At 32.1% G+C, this 20,556-nt stretch overlaps 1 protein-coding gene across 1 annotated transcript; it reads right to left on the minus strand.

Moving 5' to 3' along the window:
• Positions 1-14,668: 14,668 nt before the first annotated feature.
• On the minus strand, positions 14,669-15,886 carry LOC113396314 (prisilkin-39-like). Its single transcript, XM_026634213.2, has 2 exons — positions 15,730-15,886; positions 14,669-15,405 (listed from the first exon to the last, which is right to left on the minus strand). Exons 1-2 carry the CDS (start codon positions 15,745-15,747, stop codon positions 14,806-14,808), a joined length of 618 nt encoding a protein of 205 aa, XP_026489998.1. The 5' UTR covers positions 15,748-15,886; the 3' UTR covers positions 14,669-14,805.
• Between the last annotated feature and the right edge of the window lie 4,670 nt (positions 15,887-20,556).

Raw genomic sequence — 20,556 nt, forward strand, 5'->3', positions numbered from 1 at the left:
CTTAAAACTTAGAAAACTGTTTTCGTATTGTCTATAAAAAAAATCTTTATTATAATTTAAATAAACTTTAAGAATTTTGTTTTACTTCATAATCGGTGACTTTATATATCCATTCTTCTCAGTAGCGTTCAATTCAAACGTAAAGATGAATTCATTGCAAGACCATTGTTAAAAATCTTTGGACGATATTTATTTGAAATCAGTGGAATGCCATAATCATATATTTTTTATTAAGCAGGCAGACGGGCGAATGGTTCATGTGTGGGTAAATGGTCACTACCGTCCATAGACATTGGCGCTGTAAAAAATATTAACCATTTATATTTAGATTTCCAACAAAAAACTAACCTTGGGAACTGAGATCACATCTTCCTTCTGCCTACATTCACAATTGTTCAATCATCCTTCAAACAGAACAACAATTAATAATATTTTTGGCGGACTTTTTCTATTTTCACAGACGTACTTGCACAAAACCCAACCACCAAACATTACACCATATTTTTCAGATTTACCCCCATATTACAGAGATATAGATTATCATAAAACAATCATACGAAATTAAGTTACAATCAAACATAAAAAAAAAAGAAATACATTGGTAAAGAAGGCATATTATTCAGTGGTAGCTTCACTAAATATAGTTTGTTAAATGAAGCTTAAAATGTTCTTGTAAAAGCCTATTTGAAAGTATATTTTGATATTGATAATCACAAAACAATCATCATAAAACTACCATTACAAATATTTGCTGCGAATAGTTTTTGCACTTGACCCTAACATCCAATCACCATAACACCAGCTGGCATTCTCGAAACACCTTTGATATATGCTTTATAATTTATAGCTTGTATCATGTTTATAAATCATGTTTAACTCAACGAGTTTATAATTTGAGTTGCTATGTAGCTCGTGTGATAAGTGTCTCAGAGATGGCACTTTCAACGCGAGGTGGGCGAAAGTAGCAAATCGCATTGTCTTGTAAGGCCACTTGTTGTTTAGCTTCCGGATATATGTGGGAGAAACATGCTACTTTGTCTGACGTCATCGTTGACAGACGATATCGGGACACATTTTATTTTGACATATCTTGTCAACTGTATCTTTTCTGTAATCACTTTGGGGTGTAAAATTGAATTCGTATGCAACGTTTTAAACGATTCTGACAAAAAGAGAATATTTACTTCTACCACGTGCACTGATTGTCACATTTTTTTATTTTTCTGGCAAACGTGTGTTCATTCTTTAAATTATTTTTTTTTGTAATTGTTTAAAAGTTGTCTTTCAAGTCTTTGAAGGCCGTATTTGTTGGTCAATCATAATCAAAGCGCTTTGCTAAAATATTACAAATATGTACAACGTTTATCTTATTAGATGAATAGCATATTGTGTGCAGTAAAACTACGCATGTAATTTCAAAGTATCTGTTACTTAAAAAGATGATGAAAGCGCTGGACCAAGCTGTCTAATAACCTGATCTTGTGTGACATGAGACTGTGACAGCATTTGACGTTTTTAGACAATTATTAGGTTGTACTTATTTTAGATCGTGATAATTTCTTTGGGAATAAAATTTCCTATGCCCTGTTCAAGATAGATCGATCTTTTTGACAGATGTAAATTTTTCTGATCGACATAATTTTGTAATGACGAATTTTCTTAATTTAATGATTTTAAAAATTGTAAATATAATAATGATATTGTAAATATATAATAAGACTGTAACAATATCTTAATGGCATGAATTTATAATAAAAAAAATCTCGTTATTGAAGTGTTGTTGCTAAATGAAATGGTCATAGCGTACAAGTGACGAGAGACGCATTTATGTTGATTCGTGAACTCATAATAAAATTGCATCACATTTTGCGATATTTAAAACGTGCTATGATTGGTAATTTATCCATGGATCATTGCTAGTTGAAGAATTCCTATTGGTCAAAAATAATAGTATTATATCTACCTACAAATATGTAAAGAGCTTATTTCATTATTTAATACAAATACTGTCTTAATTTCTTTATCTAGAGTCTGGGGATTGTTCAAGGTCATCTAAGTAAATAAAATTGTATGACAGTGTTTTAGTTTAGTTGGATTATATATATCTTTTTAGTTCGTCCTGTTATAAGTGGACGACGTCGTGTCGAAATTTATTAAATAAAAAAAAAATCGTCACACGTAACTAAAATTCTGATAATTTTATTCATCAAGCTAATTCAAGATAACACGAATCGTGTTATTATCTAAAATGTAATTTCAACATTATATATGCAAATAGATATAATATCACTGTCTACTAATTATACAAGCAGTAAAACATCGATTGCCATAATTTATTTCCAGCAGCACATTTGTTACTCAGAGTCGACAATCAAATGTAATGCGTGGTGCGCGCGCGCAGGATTGATCGCTCACCTTTCATAGACTGTAGTAATACTATAGATATACTAAAAATATCAAAATCAAAATTTAAAAGAAATTATAAATCTTTATACAATGAAATAAATCATTTACAGGTTATTATTACTAGTACTTAATGGTATTTTAATAAAACGCTTCGTTAAAAAACTCTAGTAAAAATTAAGTTTAATATTAAATATAAATAGAATTACAAGTAACAATGGAAAATCTTTCATATATTTTAAAGTTTCATTTAATATTTAAAATATTTAAACTGTGTAAAAAAAAATAATATACAGTCACTTCTGACACATTCTTAAGTCTACATTTAGGAAGTGCATCAGTCGTTAGGCTCTCCTTACATAAGTGCACGTTTACCCTTTCGCTCTGGTATATCTCAAACTCTTTATTAGATAAAGCGAATGTATGAATACCGTGCATAATTATATGAAAATTAGCCTATTACTTGACTACGATGATATAATACATATTAAGTCATTTGATATTAGCTCGCTCACTTTGGCTAGAGAAATACTCGTGTTAAATTTAAATCGTTAAGAAGAAGCCCTAGCGTTTTATCACGGCAGAGTGAGTTACTTTTTCGTCCTTTTATTTCGGTCCAATAGTAGAGCTGTTATCAGAGCTTTATCACTTGCAGTCATAATCTCTTATTCACTCTCTTAATCTTGATTCTTTGTCATATTAAATATTATATGTGTGTTTCTTTTATAAGTATATCATTATGATACGTAACTTAACTTTCATTTGCAGTCCAATAAAATTTCGTGTATGTTTTAAGATCCATTGGAAGTAAAAAGGAATAAATTAATTAATATGTACATTGTACATATAGAAATGAGTTCGTTAAACTGTGGATCTGAGGACGATTGCATTCAAAGCCGCACTGTCGCGTTCGTCTCAAAACACGTCTAAAGTTTATGTCTCTAGCTTAAATTTGTCAATCTGAATTGCAAACTTGTCATTGCATAACAGCCAACAATACTGTTTTATGTAGAATGTATAAATTAATTTGTAAGTATATATATATACATATAGCTTTTTACAAAATAATAAAGAAAAGCAGACCAGATATTATTTATTACAAACATTCTTGATTAAAATGTATTTATTTATAAAACAACACCTTTGTCGACGTTTATAAAGGAATTTTTTTGCAAATCCTTAATTAATGTCATAGATTATTCAAGCTCTCGACCAATGATATCGCGTAAATTTTTGCTTATTTTGCTTGTTATATTGTGGTTAAAAAAGGCTATATATATTATTTATTGAAATATCTTTATATTTAAAATTTTGAAAAAAAAATGGCAACACTTAAATTACAATTAAATTTATTATTTAATATAGTTTTACAAATAATAAAATATTGTCAATTTTATAAGATGCTATAGAGAACTCATATTGTTTAAATCAGAGGCAACTTCAGGGTCGATATAATTTTACATTTTATTAAATATAAAATAATATATAACAAAAGAGAAAATGTTATTTATGGAGGATTATAGCGGTTTCATCGTGATACCATATATGTATTTGATAATATTTAATAAGCGATAAAATGACGTTCATAACCTCGTACAACTTTCACAGTCATCATTCATTTTATATTTCATACGATCTTTGACCGCTATTTTGTTTGCATAAACGAATGCAATGTAGTTTTTTAATTACTTCTATGTAAAGATGAAATTCTTAGTATAAAAAAAAAATTACACACTTAATATCCGATGGTAAATGTGGTACCCAGCTGTGGTGATCAGCTTAAAGGCATTGGTATTCAAAGTCAAAAATGTTTATTCAATATAGAAGTTACGTTACGTTACACTTGCTTATTGGTTGAGAAAGTCTAATACCGTTTCGGAAATAAACGAAAGAGATCCAGCCGATTATTATTTAAATTGTAATTGAATATATTTATTTCCGTTATTCGAAATAGCCTAGACGCAATATTTTTCCCAAAATCCCATCGTAAGCACACCTCTGCTTCTCAGTGAATAAGTCAATTTTAACCAACGGTATATCCCAAAATGAACCAATATGAAGCCCAATCAGTAAAAAATAATACGATGATCAGTAATCCGGTACGTATTTTTTGTATAACTCAACACTAATGCAATTAATAATCGATATAAAAGTCAACATTATACAAAACCAGACTCCCGTAGTCACTTCGCCAGTCATTTATGAGAGTCAATACAAAATACATATGTTTGTTTTGTATAAATACAGTTATCAACTCAAGGTTTAAGGTCACGTGAGAAATCACAATTGCGAGCTTAAAAGGTCATCAGATCACATTCATCATTATATATCATTTGTCAACGAAATAAATAAAAAACTGCTACTTAACTTCCAATTTAATTGTAAATCTGATTTAACCACAGAACTACGAATATAATAGAATTGGCACATTTGTTGGTAATCAATCCTTTGATCCTTTGTTGTATTAAAATCAAATTGAAACTCAAAATATAAATTATGATTTGAATAGGTTCATTCAAGTGAATTTTAATTGTGCTTTTAAAAGAGCGTAAAGCCAGTTGTTTGGCTCGTAAGCTCTCTCCCATGGTCACGTCGTCGTGCCTATCGGATTATGAGAGTGAGAAAATAGAGAGTTCATTTGTGTGTGCGCACACCTCTGTGCATTATGTACCGAGTTGTTGTCTAGTATCTCCTAAGATTAGACGCCGAGGCCAAGAACGGTCAGGAGGGCTTCAACATAATAATTTCCCTTGTCCATGTGGTACTCCTCAAACCAAAGGGGCTTAAGTTAATTTATTTATAGTAAAAAAATTTTTTTATCAAAATATATAAAGCTATAAATATATTATTAAAAAAATATTTTCTTCTTAATCGATTGATGCCATTTCTGAATGTTATAAATGCTATGGAAAAAATATGCGTATAAAATATCATTTCGTCAACATTGTTGCTAATTGTATTTGCTTATATGGAATCAATATATTCGTGGTTTATTTGCAGAAGATTTAAGATTACTGATTAAGATTTATGCCAATATGTAATAAAAAAAATGTTCGTGTACTTATATACGCTCGAGAGAATTTCTACTTCATCAGTGTAATTAATTTACAATAAAATAATAATAATCAATTTAATAATAATAAAATAATAATTAGCGTCATGATAAATGTAATTTCTTTTTTTTTTAATTACTAGCACTTACAAATTTAACATTCATATATAGGTATATTTTTTTAATAAACTTTGTAAAATGAGAAAAGGTGTGAATTTGTCTATTTCGAGGGACTTGATACCTAATTGGTGGTTTAGCGAGCAACGTCACCCTATGCACGCGCATCATAAAAAATCACTCTCATAATTTAAAATAATACGCCAAAAAAACTAATATATTTTTCTAACTTCGAAAAATCACATATATTCTTTTAAGCATTAAAACAAAATAGCACGAAGTTAGAAACTAAGTTGAGTTAATATTTTATTGTACGATAAAGTTACAATATTAAGAACGGTAGCATAAGGACTAGCAATATCCACATGTCACAATATGAAGCTCACAATTCTGAACTAGTGCTAAAACTGTTTGGTAGAACGCAGTTCGTCTCCGTTACAATATAATTTACCATATAGACAAATTCTAAGCCGAGACACTAGGCATACTGGGGCTCATAATTTATAGGATTAATAAACAAATAGTTACACTAAAAATAGTAGTAATATTTATATTAAATTAAATAATTGCGGAAACAGGATAAAAAATCCCGCTGAGTTTCTTTCGCCGGTTCTTCTCGGGTGAGGTTTTTCTTTCCGAACCGGTGGTTATTTACAATCAATAAGAAAGTGTAATACTTCTATGTTGAATAAATATAAATATTTGAATTGGAATTAATAAAAATAACTTGTAATGTAAACGCGCGTTAGGAAGGAACTGGAAGTAATAAATACCATCAAAAAGTGAAAGCTAGTATATTTAAATCACGAAATGAGAAGTACGAAATACGAACTATTTTAGTTGATTGTTCAAGATATACAGAAAAATAAATTGTGTTTTTTTATGTCAGAGACAAAGTTTTTTTATTATTCAGCCTATGACCACCTGATGGTACTGATCGATCGCGATGATCACTGTAAGAAATATTATTAATTTATCATTTCAGTAATTCGTCACCAATCTTGGGGACTAAGATGCTATGTCATTGCGCCTGTAATTATACTGGTTCACACTGGTTCAAACTGGAACATAACAATACTAGCTATTTCCGTTTGGCCAGAGAATCTGTGATGAGTGGTACCTACCCAGATGGACTTGCACAAAGCTCTATCACCAATTAATAACAATCAGTTATCTTCAGATAATTCTCTCTGTCGGACTCGGTGTCCATGCGTATGGTGCGACTGATAACACCAAGAAGGCAGTAGTCAGTGTTATTATGCAATGCTTGCTTTGCTCTAAGTGTTCAGCTATATAGATTATATAAGAATGGTTTATCAAGGCTCATGGGTCCTGCGCCGTTCTTGATTGTGTATATTTTTCAGTAAATGCACTGGAAAAAAATGGCAGTTAATGGTTTGCTTGTTCAAATTAACAAACTATCCATTTTTAAATAAAGAATTAATATTTTTAGGTCGGTTCTAGACTCTCACGGTTGTAATGGGATGGCTGTTTTATTCCGAGGGAATACACTTATGTAGACATGGGAACACACTATACACGCCTTTGAAACATTCAATAAATATGTAAATATATTTAGCTTACGAGTAAATTTACAATCCGATGGTAGGTTCACAACACACTTTAAACGGTCAATGCGTGAGATCCAAGGCATTATATTTCGTATCCCCGTATTTACACTGGCTCACTCACCATTTGAAACTGGACATAATAATACTTAATATTGATACTCAATCAAAGATAAATGCGTGGTTATAAAACGTGGGTGGTACATTTACACAAGAACCTATATACCAGCTTCTTAACGCACTATAGAATTTATTAAAGAATTCTTAATCGACAAAATATCACAAGAAACATGAATCGCTAAGTGTGTGAGAAAATATTTTTTATTCGCCAAATTACGCGAATTTGCATTGAATGAGTTGAGTTGAATAATTAAAAAGAGAAACCTCCTTTGTGTTATTTAACATACAAAATTCACCACAAGTTTCGTTATAAGATTTTGTTGAGCCGTTTATTCCTATACAAATATTTGCATGTTTGGAGCTAAAGATTGACCTTGGCGATGTACGAGTTAATGGTAAATGAAATACCTTGAAACTATTAGCAAGATCTCATAGTATTTAAAATATTTTATACATGTAGCGTTAGTATGAGCATGGACAATGTACCTTAGAGACCGTTTTGTTGGGCCATCAAACTTGTCCTTATATTACCGAGTAAAGGTATTTTTTATGACATCGGTAGGCGGACTGGCAAATAGGCCACCACTGTATAGATATTGTTGTTGAAATTGTAAGTAAAATTATTTTGATATAAGTCCGTTACTTATTCGGAAAGTACATTCCAATGATACAGATCTCTACGCTGATTCGAATTAGATCTCTCTTAAAATACTAGTATACGTTAGGTTATTATTTATACAATAATTTACAATAAAGAAAGTTATTTCAATAATCAGACAAATAAAAAATAATAACAATACGAAAAAACTTTACTGTCTTTAAAATTGAAGTCAATAAAGTTTGAAATAAACGCATTGTACCCAAGATAATTCATCCCACCAGACTTAAGCAAACAAAATATCGCGTTTCAAATAAGATTATATCCATGCATCTTTTAATATCTATATATCGTAATATACAAAGCAAGTTTGCGAGAACCAGCGTTACTACAATCTAAATGAGACTCTTGTGAAATTGATCGATAGTTCTTGAAAGCAAAATTATTCGTACCATCTCTTATGTAATTTAATAAGAGTAAAGTACAAATTATTTAATTACTATTTTTAATTCATATCATATTGGAAGACGGCATGTATGTCTTCGTCCGTAGACACCGGCAATGGAATATTAAACATTAAAACAACACAGTAACTGTTTACCATTAAATGTAAAATGTTATTACTAGTAACTGGGCTACGAGTACTTTATCAATAAATATATTGAACACGTGTGATTGTTATACACTGATATCATAATATGATCGTATTTTATAATAAACAAAACAAAATATTTTTTGTTATTTATTTTAGTTATAAAAGAAAAGTATAATAAATATTTCACCTGATGGTATGTGGTGACACAACCGTATTAACGTTGGTATGTTAAAACGGTCCCGCGATTCCAATCGGAGTCGAGGTCGACCCACACAAGGGTTTCAGTGGGTAAAAATCCCACGGAACCCAGGGCTCGTAAACCTGTTGATATTTTTTGCGCCGTAAGAAATATTCGCATACACTCTTACATCTAGAGACATATACTCTTGTGCCTGTTACACTGGCTCACTCACTGTATTGCAACATACCTGTTAAGTGGTAACCACCCACTAATATCGTTAGTCACAAAAGTTGCTTTGTAAACATAGCCTTCAATCCGCCGGCGACTATTGAATCTAAAATGTTACCTATGACTGTAATTATATTTGATAACAGAAATACAAAATGTTGCTAAGTAATTGTAATGACGCCTACAGGTGTTTACCGTCCCAGAAAGTGCGACGACGAGAAGACGTCCGTCGGACGATTGTATGGGATCGCCTGTTTGGTTGATGCTGATCGTTTTAAAAGATACTAAGCCTATTTACCATGTACTGTACATATAATATGTAATTGTATTAAGATAACTATATTAGACAGTTTGTTAGTATATATAATACTTTTTAATAAAAAAAAAAACGCAATTATTTTTATTTTATTTTAGCAGGCGGTAGCTAAAACACACTCGTAGTTCAGCCATTACGTACAAGATAATACGTAAATGATATGCACAAATCTTCCTCATTCTAAATTTTTCTTTTAGTAAAAATCGGACCTTGATCCGTTGAGTGGTTTAGGAGAAGAAGCAGAAATACAGATAGAAACAAAAAGTGACTTTTTCATAATATTTATTGATTATTGGTGGATACGAAGAATCTCCACAGACCAACCCTCATGAGCACGAACTGCTTCTCGTTGCGTGATAAGATGATACGTGAATTTACAGGCCGTGAGAAGGCAGCTTTAGGCTACAAGATCAGTGAGTTTTTCTTACATTTTAGGTTCTTAGTAGAACTTGGATTTTTCGTAAATTTCTGGTATTTGTTATTATAACAAAAACAAATAGGTACTATTTCTGTTTAGTGTGTGCTGATCATACAGACCTGATATCTCATACTTACTATTCCCATTCCTGGCACAATTACATAAAGTTGAATTAAAAAAATTAAAAAATAATTTTGTCTGAAGATAGTCTTATGATGTTCTTGGCCGGTAAAGGTGAATAAGCCAGTTAAAAGGCCTGACCTTATATCTTTGACCTTAGGTTACATCGATAAAACTACAATCGTCCTTTCTTAATTATAAGGATTAAATTTATAATTTATATTAATTGGCAAATATTTAAATTAAATATTGATAACAATCTGTCAATGTTCTACTCCTGGCTAACTGTCTAGACTACGAACTTGGAGTTTATTCCGGCATGCTGTTAAGTAGCAGGTTTGTAGAAAGATATGTCCCTCTGCTGATACATGTAGACTTGTTCAAGTGCTTTTCCTAATACGGATTTAAAGATGCGTTCATCGGTCAGCAACCAAATGTTCTAAGTACAGTCAACGGAGTCAGCTCTTTGATGTAGATCTTTTCAAACCTATTTGGTAAACGACTAATTATTGGCAATATTTTTAAATACATATTTATACACAAACAAATCGCATCACATCACATTAGCAGCCTGTAAATTTCCCACTGCTGGGCTAAGGTCACTTCTCCCTTTGAGGAGAAGGTTTGGAGCATATTCCACCACGCTGCTCCAAAAGAGTTGATGGAATACACATGTGACAGAATTTAGTTGAAATTAGACACATGCAGGTTTCCTCACGATGTTTTCCTTCACCGCCGAGCACGAGATGAATTATAAACACAAATTAAGCACATGAATGTTCAGTGGTGCTTGCCTGTGTTTGAACCAGAAATCATCGGTTAAGATGCACGCGTTCTAACCACTGGGCCATATCGGCTCGGCTCAAATTATTTCCAGTAATTATATAATAATTATTAGTTATTTATAAGTCGTAGTTTATCAAAACCGCAAAATCTCAATGTCATAGTTAATCTTCGATTACGACAAGTTGATTTCTGAATAATTTCAAGTGTACGTAGACATCTCGTCTGATCACTTGACCTACGGAACCCGATCATGAAATCGACAAGGACTCTCTGACATTGGCATAACGAATTCTATGTGTCAAGTCGAACTCACCAATTGTGGATACCAGTTTTTACATTCACTTTAAAGTTACGAATTATTTTCAAGTATGATAATTATCGTTCAAGTTAAGCGTTAATATCTTAGTCGGATAACGATGTGAAAGTTACAAGTTCGATTCTGACCTTTGAATTATTGTAGCCATACCTAATAGTGTTTCTTTTCTTTTAATTTAATTACCACAATTCATTTCAATACAAAAGCACACAGATTAGTAAGATCGTTACACTTCGCGGCCTTATAAAGTAATCGCCTACTGGCAACTTCGCATCGGTGTAATTTACTAATAAATAAAATAAGTGCGTTTAACAAGAAAACATTTAAGAATTTAAATTAACATGGTTATTTTGATTACTAACAGTATTTAAAACGGGATATTTACCATGTTTTTTTTTTTATTTTTGAGGTAGTCCGATATGGACACTTCTAATGCCGTCAACATCTACCCGCAAACGTCAGTGTCGTGAACAAGACATTCGTAGATAATGTCGAAATATCGAGCTCTACCAAATAAAAATAAAAAACATGGTAAATATCCCGTTTTAAATACTGTTAGTAAAACATTTAAGGGTTTAAATGTTTCCTTTTTAACGTTTATTTATATCTTAGTTTATAGAAGTATGTCGTAAATGTGAAATATAGGCACGGGCCAAAGATTTTAATTAAATGTTAATTTTAGCTGCGAATGTAATTTTTTTTATTTTTACAACTCCTTTTGCAGCGACCTCTTTTTTGTTACTTATAATTTTTAGAAGATGATATCTTATAAAGTTTCATTCAAATGTTATAGTGTAAAAGACAATTTATATTAGCTATATCTAATCAAAATTGTCTTTTACACTATAACATGCTCCATACCTTCTCCTCAAAGGGAGAGGAGGACTTAGCCCACCAGTGGGAAATTTACAGGCTGTTTATGTTATGTTATGTTATATAAATATTGGACAACATCACATACATTACTCTGATCCCAATGTAAGTAGCTAAAGCACTTGTGTTATGGAAATCAGAAGTAACGACGGTACCACCCAGACCCAAGACAATATAGAAAACTAATGAACTTTTTCTTCATCGACTCGGCCGGGAATCGAACCCGGAACCTCGGAGTGGCGTACCAATGAAAACCGGTGTACACACTACTCGACCACGGAGGTCGTCAAATTACACCCCCCATTAAAATCAAACGGATATTAGTGATTAAATTATACGGATAAATAGTTAAAAATATAGGAGTTACATTTTTTAATCTTTTATAATAATATAAAGCGAAAGTAAATCAGTCTGTCTGTATGTTGCTCATTCAAGGTCAAATCACTGAACCGAACTTGATGAAATTTGATCCCCACACATAAGCTAAATTTTTTATGCCCAGCACCTGACGACCGTGGGCGATAACTAGTCGTAAATAAATAGGTATTAGGTATGATAAATGATTTTAATTATTAAAAACAAGTTTAAAGTATGTTTTCTTTTGTTAATTCTCGCACATACCTCAATAAATTACGGATGTATGGCAACTCCATAATAATACATAAGAACTTAATTATACAAACATAACACGTCTGGCAATATTTGTACTGAGCTTATCTGTGATTTTTAAGTAACTATCGAATCACTATTTGATCAAGACTGAGACAACTGCGCTCTAAAAAATATTTGACTAGTTGTCGCCTGTGGCTTCGGTTTTGTTTGAGGCGTGGTCGAAGAAAAAAAAACAAAGTACTCTTTACTGTACACCAATAAACACATATGTAAGTCACATTCAAAGAAGAGGCACAGGAGGTGACCTTATCGCTAAAACAGCGATCTCCAGGCAACCTTGACGTAGAGGAAAGAAAAAGAGGTAAATAGAGGTAGAGTGTACATAACAGAGATAAACATAATATATAAATACATTATAGTGAAATAATAAAATCTTAAAAATAAAATAATGTATAGTACTTGATATAGGTACAGAAGCGTAAATCAAAATCAAAATATACTTTATTCAAGTACGCTTCTACAAGCACATTTCAATCGTCATTTAACAAACTATTTTAAGTAAAGCTACCACCTGTTAAGTAGATTCTACCGAGTAGAACCGACAAGAAACTCAGTAGTAACTCTTTTTCAGTTTCTTTTCTTTCTGCCTGGAAGTCAACAATCATATATATATATATGTCTATAATTAAATGCTCGCGAAATATACAGCATTAAAGTGCAAGATAGTATTGTTTTAAGATTATGGTGGTCATGGTGTGTTAGCCATAAAAAATAGACCAGTGGATTGATCGTAAAAGAGCCACGGATGCGTCACACTGCTTATTGAACGTCAAAGGTCGTTGATGCGAAATCAGAAGCCATCAAGCGAGTGTTAACAACAATAGAATGAACAGTTACGCTTCATAAAATAATAATTTGATTCATTCATCAAGATCGAAAGTACCATTAAAATACAGCTTGGCTGTATACATTCTTAATATGGTCATAATTCTTAATACGGTAAAAAAAAAACACAAAATATTTAAAATATATATCACTTAATATATAAAGGATTAATTTAATTTTCGTTTATTTTAAAATATATATATACAAATTTGTTTATTAAATAAAGTCGGTAACATTATAATAAACTTAGAGATGGTTAATGGCTTTCGGTATTATCGACGTGTTATATTCATAAATTGTTTCAAATTAATGGGCTTCAAGTTGTTAACTCACTCCTAATATCACGGCGAAACACATAACGCAAAGCGAAACAAAAATAACATCAGATTATATACATGAAATAACATTACACCGTAAAATCCGTAACATTGGATAACGATTCACTTGACAATATACAAACAGACACGTTTGCGCCGTGGCTTTGCCCGCGTGTGAGGTAAGCTAAATAAAAGGTAGCATACGCGCTATTCTAAACTATAATCTATCTCTGGGCCAAATTTCATTCATTTCCGTTCATCCGTTCTGGTATGATTGAGTAACAGTTCGGTCAACCATTCGCATTTATAATTTTACTAAGGTTTTTATGGATACGAAAGTAAAGGTTGATAATAAGTTACGATTAATATGATCAACCACTGAACCATAGCGGCTTTAGTATGTATTTGTAAAACACCAAGATTTTCAACTTAAAATTTAAACGGCCAACTTTTATTGATTTGTTCATATTACGTGTAACCGCTTGGTCCATATCAATATAGATACACTTTATATGGATAGTTTGAACCCACGCGTTGCGCAATTCAGTGCAGGAGAGCGGATTTAAGAGAAAGTGCATCTGTACAGATCACCGGCCTTATATTGCTAATTTTGCTATGACGTTAACCCATGTGATGCCATTAATTCTACCCAAGGCGATATTCCCAGTAGATCTATGTTTGTCAAATAATGTAAACATCATAAAACTCTAGCGAGTTACTGCAATACATATTAAATCGTATAAAAATAGTTACTTATATTAATAAATCGAGTTAATGTATTTAGTATTCGATGATCAGACGACATATCCGCTAATTCGGACGAATCCGTGACCGGTTATTTGAAAGTAAAAGTAAGGTGTGCTTAAGTATATCTTAAAACAAAAGTTGTTCCTGCATCTTTCGATAACGGATTACGTCAGCCTGCCTGTATTTTGATATGTTCATCATAAAGTCGATCGATGGAATCGCACAACTCGTTACCAACTCGATCTGATCGAGGTCTTGCATTGTCATATGAGTTTAATGTATTTTTCGAATACCATTTATGGCCCGACCAATGTTACGTAGTGAACATTCCACTTTACTTAAAACTGTTTAAAGCTATTACGTAATCACGCATTTTGCAATGTAAACTCACTCATTTAAGAAATAAAATGTATGTATTATTTTTTTACAAAAGATAGTTTTATTTACAGAAGCTTATATTAACAACAAATATAATACAGTTAACGTCTAGATGCGATCACATGGTTTTCATAACATTAAAGTGTAATGAGATGACTAATAGTTTCATTTTCGTTTAATGGTGAGGAGCACCGTATGAGGACGAGATGGATGGGACTCCGTAGGATCCAGATGGTGCACTGATGGTGTTGTAAGAGGCGGAGGGGGCGCTGTAGGAGATGGAGCCTCCGTGACCACCGGAGTAACCGCCGCTGGAGTAACCGCCGCTGGAGTAACCACCGCTGGAGTAACCGGAGTATCCACCGGCGTAACCTTCTTGAGCTTGATGGTACTGAGCGACTTGAATGCCTTGTTGCAGGGATTCCAATTCAACTCCTACGATTCTGTCGTGAGGTACACCGTAGACGGGAGCGGGGGCGCCGTAGTGGGATGAGATACCGTGACCGTGTCCATGTCCGCCACCGATGGAGGATTGGTAAGCCTGGTTTTGGATTTCGTCTTTAAGGATGATGTGTCTGATTTTATCGAGTAGATGGGGGTCGATGTGGTAGCCCTCGGAGGTCTGGTGGCCGACTGGAACGGAGCTGTAGTGACCGCCGCTGGCGAGGGGAGAGCTGTAGCCGTGTCCTCCTCCAACCGAGATGGAAGATGGAGCGGAATAGCTGTAGCCTACTGGGGGCTCAGCAACGGCGCAGCCGATGAGGGCGAGGGCGACCTGAAACGAAAGAACGGTCTTAATATAATAGTTCATGTACTAAATACGTTATTTAACACGATGTGTTCCTAATTTACATATTAAGTTCATAATTCGAAAATGAAAAACCGAATTTTAAATTTAAAAAAATCAAATTTTATCGAATAAAAAAATAAGAAATCACTAAAAGAAAATAACGTTTCGACTACACGTGCGTTACGATGTAATTCTAAATTTAATTTAATACGATCCAGGAAACGCGACGTCACAATTCTTACACTAAACCGAACACTAAATAACTTAATACTATCCAGAACACATCACTGCACTCCAAGTAACACTTACAATGCTCCACTTGGCCATTATTGTAGTATGAACTCAGTGACTGGTCGATGTGATATGATAGTTCTTGGAATGGTCAGGCGCTTTTATATCGAAGACTTTGATGTCTACTTTTACTTTGGACCATCCGGCGGCGCTCAGACGAGGACGAATACGGGTTACGAGTGGACTATATTTTTTATTTTTTGAACAAAAAAACTAACATCTGATTACTATTTCGTCGGATGAGCGCGTGATGAAGAGAAACCGCATTCGTATAAGCGTGACGTGATTTGTTAAATTGAATTGGTTATATGTACGTTACGAATTAACTTATGTTAATAATAATGTAGATTAACTTTGGATATACATAGTAAATACATAACGTTTCCGTGATTTGAATGTTAAAATAATCAACTAATTAATCACATTCGAAAATTAAAGAGTTCTAGTTTTAGGTGATAATTTTATAACACGAATGTCATCGTATGAGTCACCGTTTATAAATAAAAATACATATATTTTGACAAGTTAGTTTCACATGTTCACATATCACATATCGAAAATCAATTCTAATTAGGAAATGTTTTATTGGATGATATTATCTAAATTTACAACTAAGTATAATGATATTATATTTAATATGCATACTTCCCTTTTAATTATGCAAACGTGAGTTTGTTCGTTTATCAGTTATTTCTTTATTGACAACATAGCGATGGAACAATGGATGGAATATTTTCATAGATAGTCAATGAATTGAAATATGACGTAAGCCTTATTTTATCCGACACGAAAACAGAAGGACGCTAATTGGGGGACGCATTATCCGCGCTAATTGTAACATATATTTTTTAATATGATTTTTAATATTTATATTTAGATCATTTTTATTAATATTATTTATTATAACACCGCCATGTTCCCTAGACGTTTAGTTAGTTAGGTTTTTTTTTCAATTGAACAGCGCGTTAGAAAAGTCCATCAATATATTTATTGAAATCTAAATAGATTTGTCTTGCTTTGGCGTTGATTTGGCGTTGCTTATAAAATAATTCGTTTATATTTTAAATATTTAAATTTGTAAAGTATATTTAATTTGACTCGAGCAAAGTTACTGGAGAAAACTAGTTATAACTGGAAATATAAACATAGCATGATTCTAAATTTATCCTGAAAAACTGTATCGTGAGGCTTTTAGGGACGGAGCAGAAACGGCGTGGTTGTGTAAGGCACTCTGTAGGAAGGCGGTGTTAATTCGTGAGGTCGCAGGCAGTGATTGGAGGAGAAGCACTGAAGATCAAGGTTAGTGGCGTGCCATGGAAGATGCCTATGTTCAGAAGTGGACTGATGAGGTTAATGATCGTGTGATATATAATTAGTATTCCATGCCTCATCGTTCTTGTGGCTTATACGGCAATAGTTACAAAGGTCCAGAGTTCAATAAGTGGTCAGACAAAAAAGGTATTGGGATTAATAGTCATTCTGTAGCAGCTTGAAGTTTGGTAATTAGCAATGCTTACACTCTCGTATCCGGGAAGCAAGTAGGCAAATGATCTAACTATCTGTGATCTGATTGTCATCTTTTCTGATGATGAGAGTGTGGGGATAATGAATGCACCTGTCTTTCCGCCTATCCTTGACCACTGTAATATCATTTGACTTATGATATTCTGTTATTCTTGTATTAATTAATTTTTTAGATTAATCTTATTATAATACGTGTGATTTAAAAAGTATGATATTAAGAAACGTACATTTATTAATAATAAGTAATCGTACGTAACTGGACCGTGTCGGTTCATAAAAAAACTTTTTTAAGAGATCATTTAATGTAACACAATAATGTTGACACAGTTTAAAAAGAAACATGCCATATTTTTAATATATCATTTTAATTGCAATTATATGATTATAAATTTTTACAATTAAAATATACTTACTATAATTTAATGAAATATATACATTAGAGAAAAAAAAAAGACAAAAATAGAATAAATAAATAAACATACAAACATATTTAATATTATACATAACTAATAAGGGAAATAAAGCTTTAAAAAAATAAAATTATAAATTTTTATAGTAATGCATTTTTAAAAATTAATTATAATACATTATGATTTTAAAAGTACAAATGAAATGGTTCCAACAGATTCTAATTTGAGTGTAGGTTATATATATATTTATTTACTTATTATAATTGTATCATTAACTTAAGGACTCATCATGTCATCGAAGCTAAGTGTGTCTATCTGGCATTGGGTTCTGGTAATCGGTTCAATTAGTATTGCAACATTAACAATCACCTTTTTCTCATATACTTAACATTAACTTTCAAAATAAAAAAAAACTCAGATTACTTGCTGTAACAATTTAATATGTCGATCACATCGTCACCCCCAAATATCTACAAATTAAATTTTGTGTTAAGAATTTTATAATACTGCATATAAGGTTAAAAGAATAAAATTTTATTATTCAATAATATATTAGGTGCTCTTGAGTTATTTACGTAGATATAATCTAAGGCTTTAATATATATTTGTTCTATATAATTGATACAGACACAAAGATATAAAACATATCATTAGCGAGTTTCGCTATTTGTGTTCCGTGTTTAAGGATGAGTGAGCCAATATAAACACACATACAGTAACAATTGATATTGCGAACCCGTAACACAACGTGAAGCGACAGAGTGAGTTCTGGTTTTATTGTGGGTATTGCAGAGCAATCAGCTCCGGTGTCTCCGGCGTCAAAAAAAACATAAATGACCTAACATTTGACTTTCCAAGGTAAGTGGCGCACAGTGCTTATTTCTATTGGCGATGGTATTCTATCATGGTTGTAAGTATCATAAGATTGTCTCCCTAACAAATAATAATAATATATAAATATTATTCCAGAAAACGAATATGTTAATATTAATGGCAATAATAAAATAAGAAACAAAATTAATTATAACGTAATTCCAAGATGTTGATTTTTATCTTGGGATCCTTTTCTATATGTAGTTAATATTTAAATGAAAAAAATTATTATCATCCGTATATAATTTTTAAGCCGAAATGGCCCAGTGGTTAGAACGCGTGCATATTAACCGATGATTTTGGGTTCAAACCCAGGCAGGCACCACTGAATTTTCATGTGCTTAATTTGTGTTTGTAATTCATCTCGTGCTCGGCGGTGAAAGAAAACATCGTGGGGAAAACTGCATGTGTCTAATTTCAACGAAATTCTGCCATGTGTGTATTCCACCAACCCGCATTGGAGCACCGTGGTGGAATATGCTCCAAACCTTCTCCTCAAAGGGAGAGCAGGCCTTAGCCCAGCAGTAGGGAATTTACAGGCTGCTAATAATTTTTAAATAAATATAAAAAAATATATAATAAATATTTTGCACATTGTTCGGACACTAATGTTTAATGCAATACTAGTTTATTTAAACTAAACACACAAATGAAAAGTAATAAAACGATCAAATCTAACAGACATTTCATCGCAATTGTTTTATGAATTACTTCAAAATTGCTTTTAATTTCTACCATTTAATACCATTAAAAGTTTTTTATTACACTCTAAACTGAATGAAACGATTTTCCGTAACACAATGTTGGTAAGCGAAAACAAGAAAGTCATAAGTTAAAAAAGTTCATTTTTCAAAAAAATATGTCTTTATTATTAATATTTCTGTTGCTCCTCCAGATTGTCTAGACGTGGCTACGGTTAGTACATCACGGAAGCATACGTAGGCGATCCCGTTGTGCCCCACTATGGCGGTATTGAGTACTGCAATCGGCTGAGTACTATATAACTCGATTTGATACATAAATCTATTTTACCATTTACATGACCTTTAATCATCCTTAAAAATATATATATGCAGAAACGATGTGAAAATATGTTTATTAAGAACGATACATTACATCGGGATGAAAATATAAAAACTTTGACATTCAAAAAATAAACACACGTCTTGGGAGATTTTAGAAAATAACCTCTTTAGATCGTAATAGGTCATAATATTTTATTTAAGCTATTTTAATAAACTTAAGCGTGCGTTTTACACTTTTATGTTTTTTTTATTAGGATATTTTGTCATAGACTGCAATTACTATACCGAATACAATAAAATTTGCTTAGAATATCAAAACCGCGACCGCTTTTGATGACAGGTGCGCAACCATTGCGCCAGTTGCTTTGAAAACAAGGTTATTCGATAAATCACAAACAAGTCTGTCTAAAATATATGCATTCGTCTGTCATTTTACTTTGCAACTATTAATAAAAAAAAAAAACTTAAAAAAAAGTTACGTAAATCGTGATTTTCTACTTATACCAGTTCGTGCAGCGGATTTTACTCCGAGGATTGCGAATATGGACCTTTGAGACTATTAACATAAAAAATATATCTTATCAATTTAATTAAACTTAATCGGTGCAAATAATATCCGAATAAATCCATTGCATATGTGTATATACGTATTATATATGTGCTATATTAATATACTATGACTCATGCGATCGCAATGATAACTGATGCTTACATATAGTATTTACGTAATTCTAAGTTGAAACAATTCTCGTTTGTAGGTTTTTATGCAAGCCCGTCTAGTCATTCATTTATCATTTACTTTACCGCCAAACAGCAAAACTTCATTGCAATGTTCCAGTTTGAAGGATGAGAGAGTAATTACATAAGGCATAATCTGGTTCCTGGTTCGTGGTACTTTGACAATGTAAGGAATGGTTAATTTATAACAGAGCCAATGTTTGCTCCAACTCATTAAACCAAAAGGTCATTAGCATTCCTATTTTAAAAATATATATTACTTATTATTGAATAAT

Source organism: Vanessa tameamea, chromosome 8, assembly GCF_037043105.1.
Source record: "Vanessa tameamea isolate UH-Manoa-2023 chromosome 8, ilVanTame1 primary haplotype, whole genome shotgun sequence".
Lineage (NCBI taxonomy): Eukaryota > Metazoa > Arthropoda > Insecta > Lepidoptera > Nymphalidae > Vanessa > Vanessa tameamea.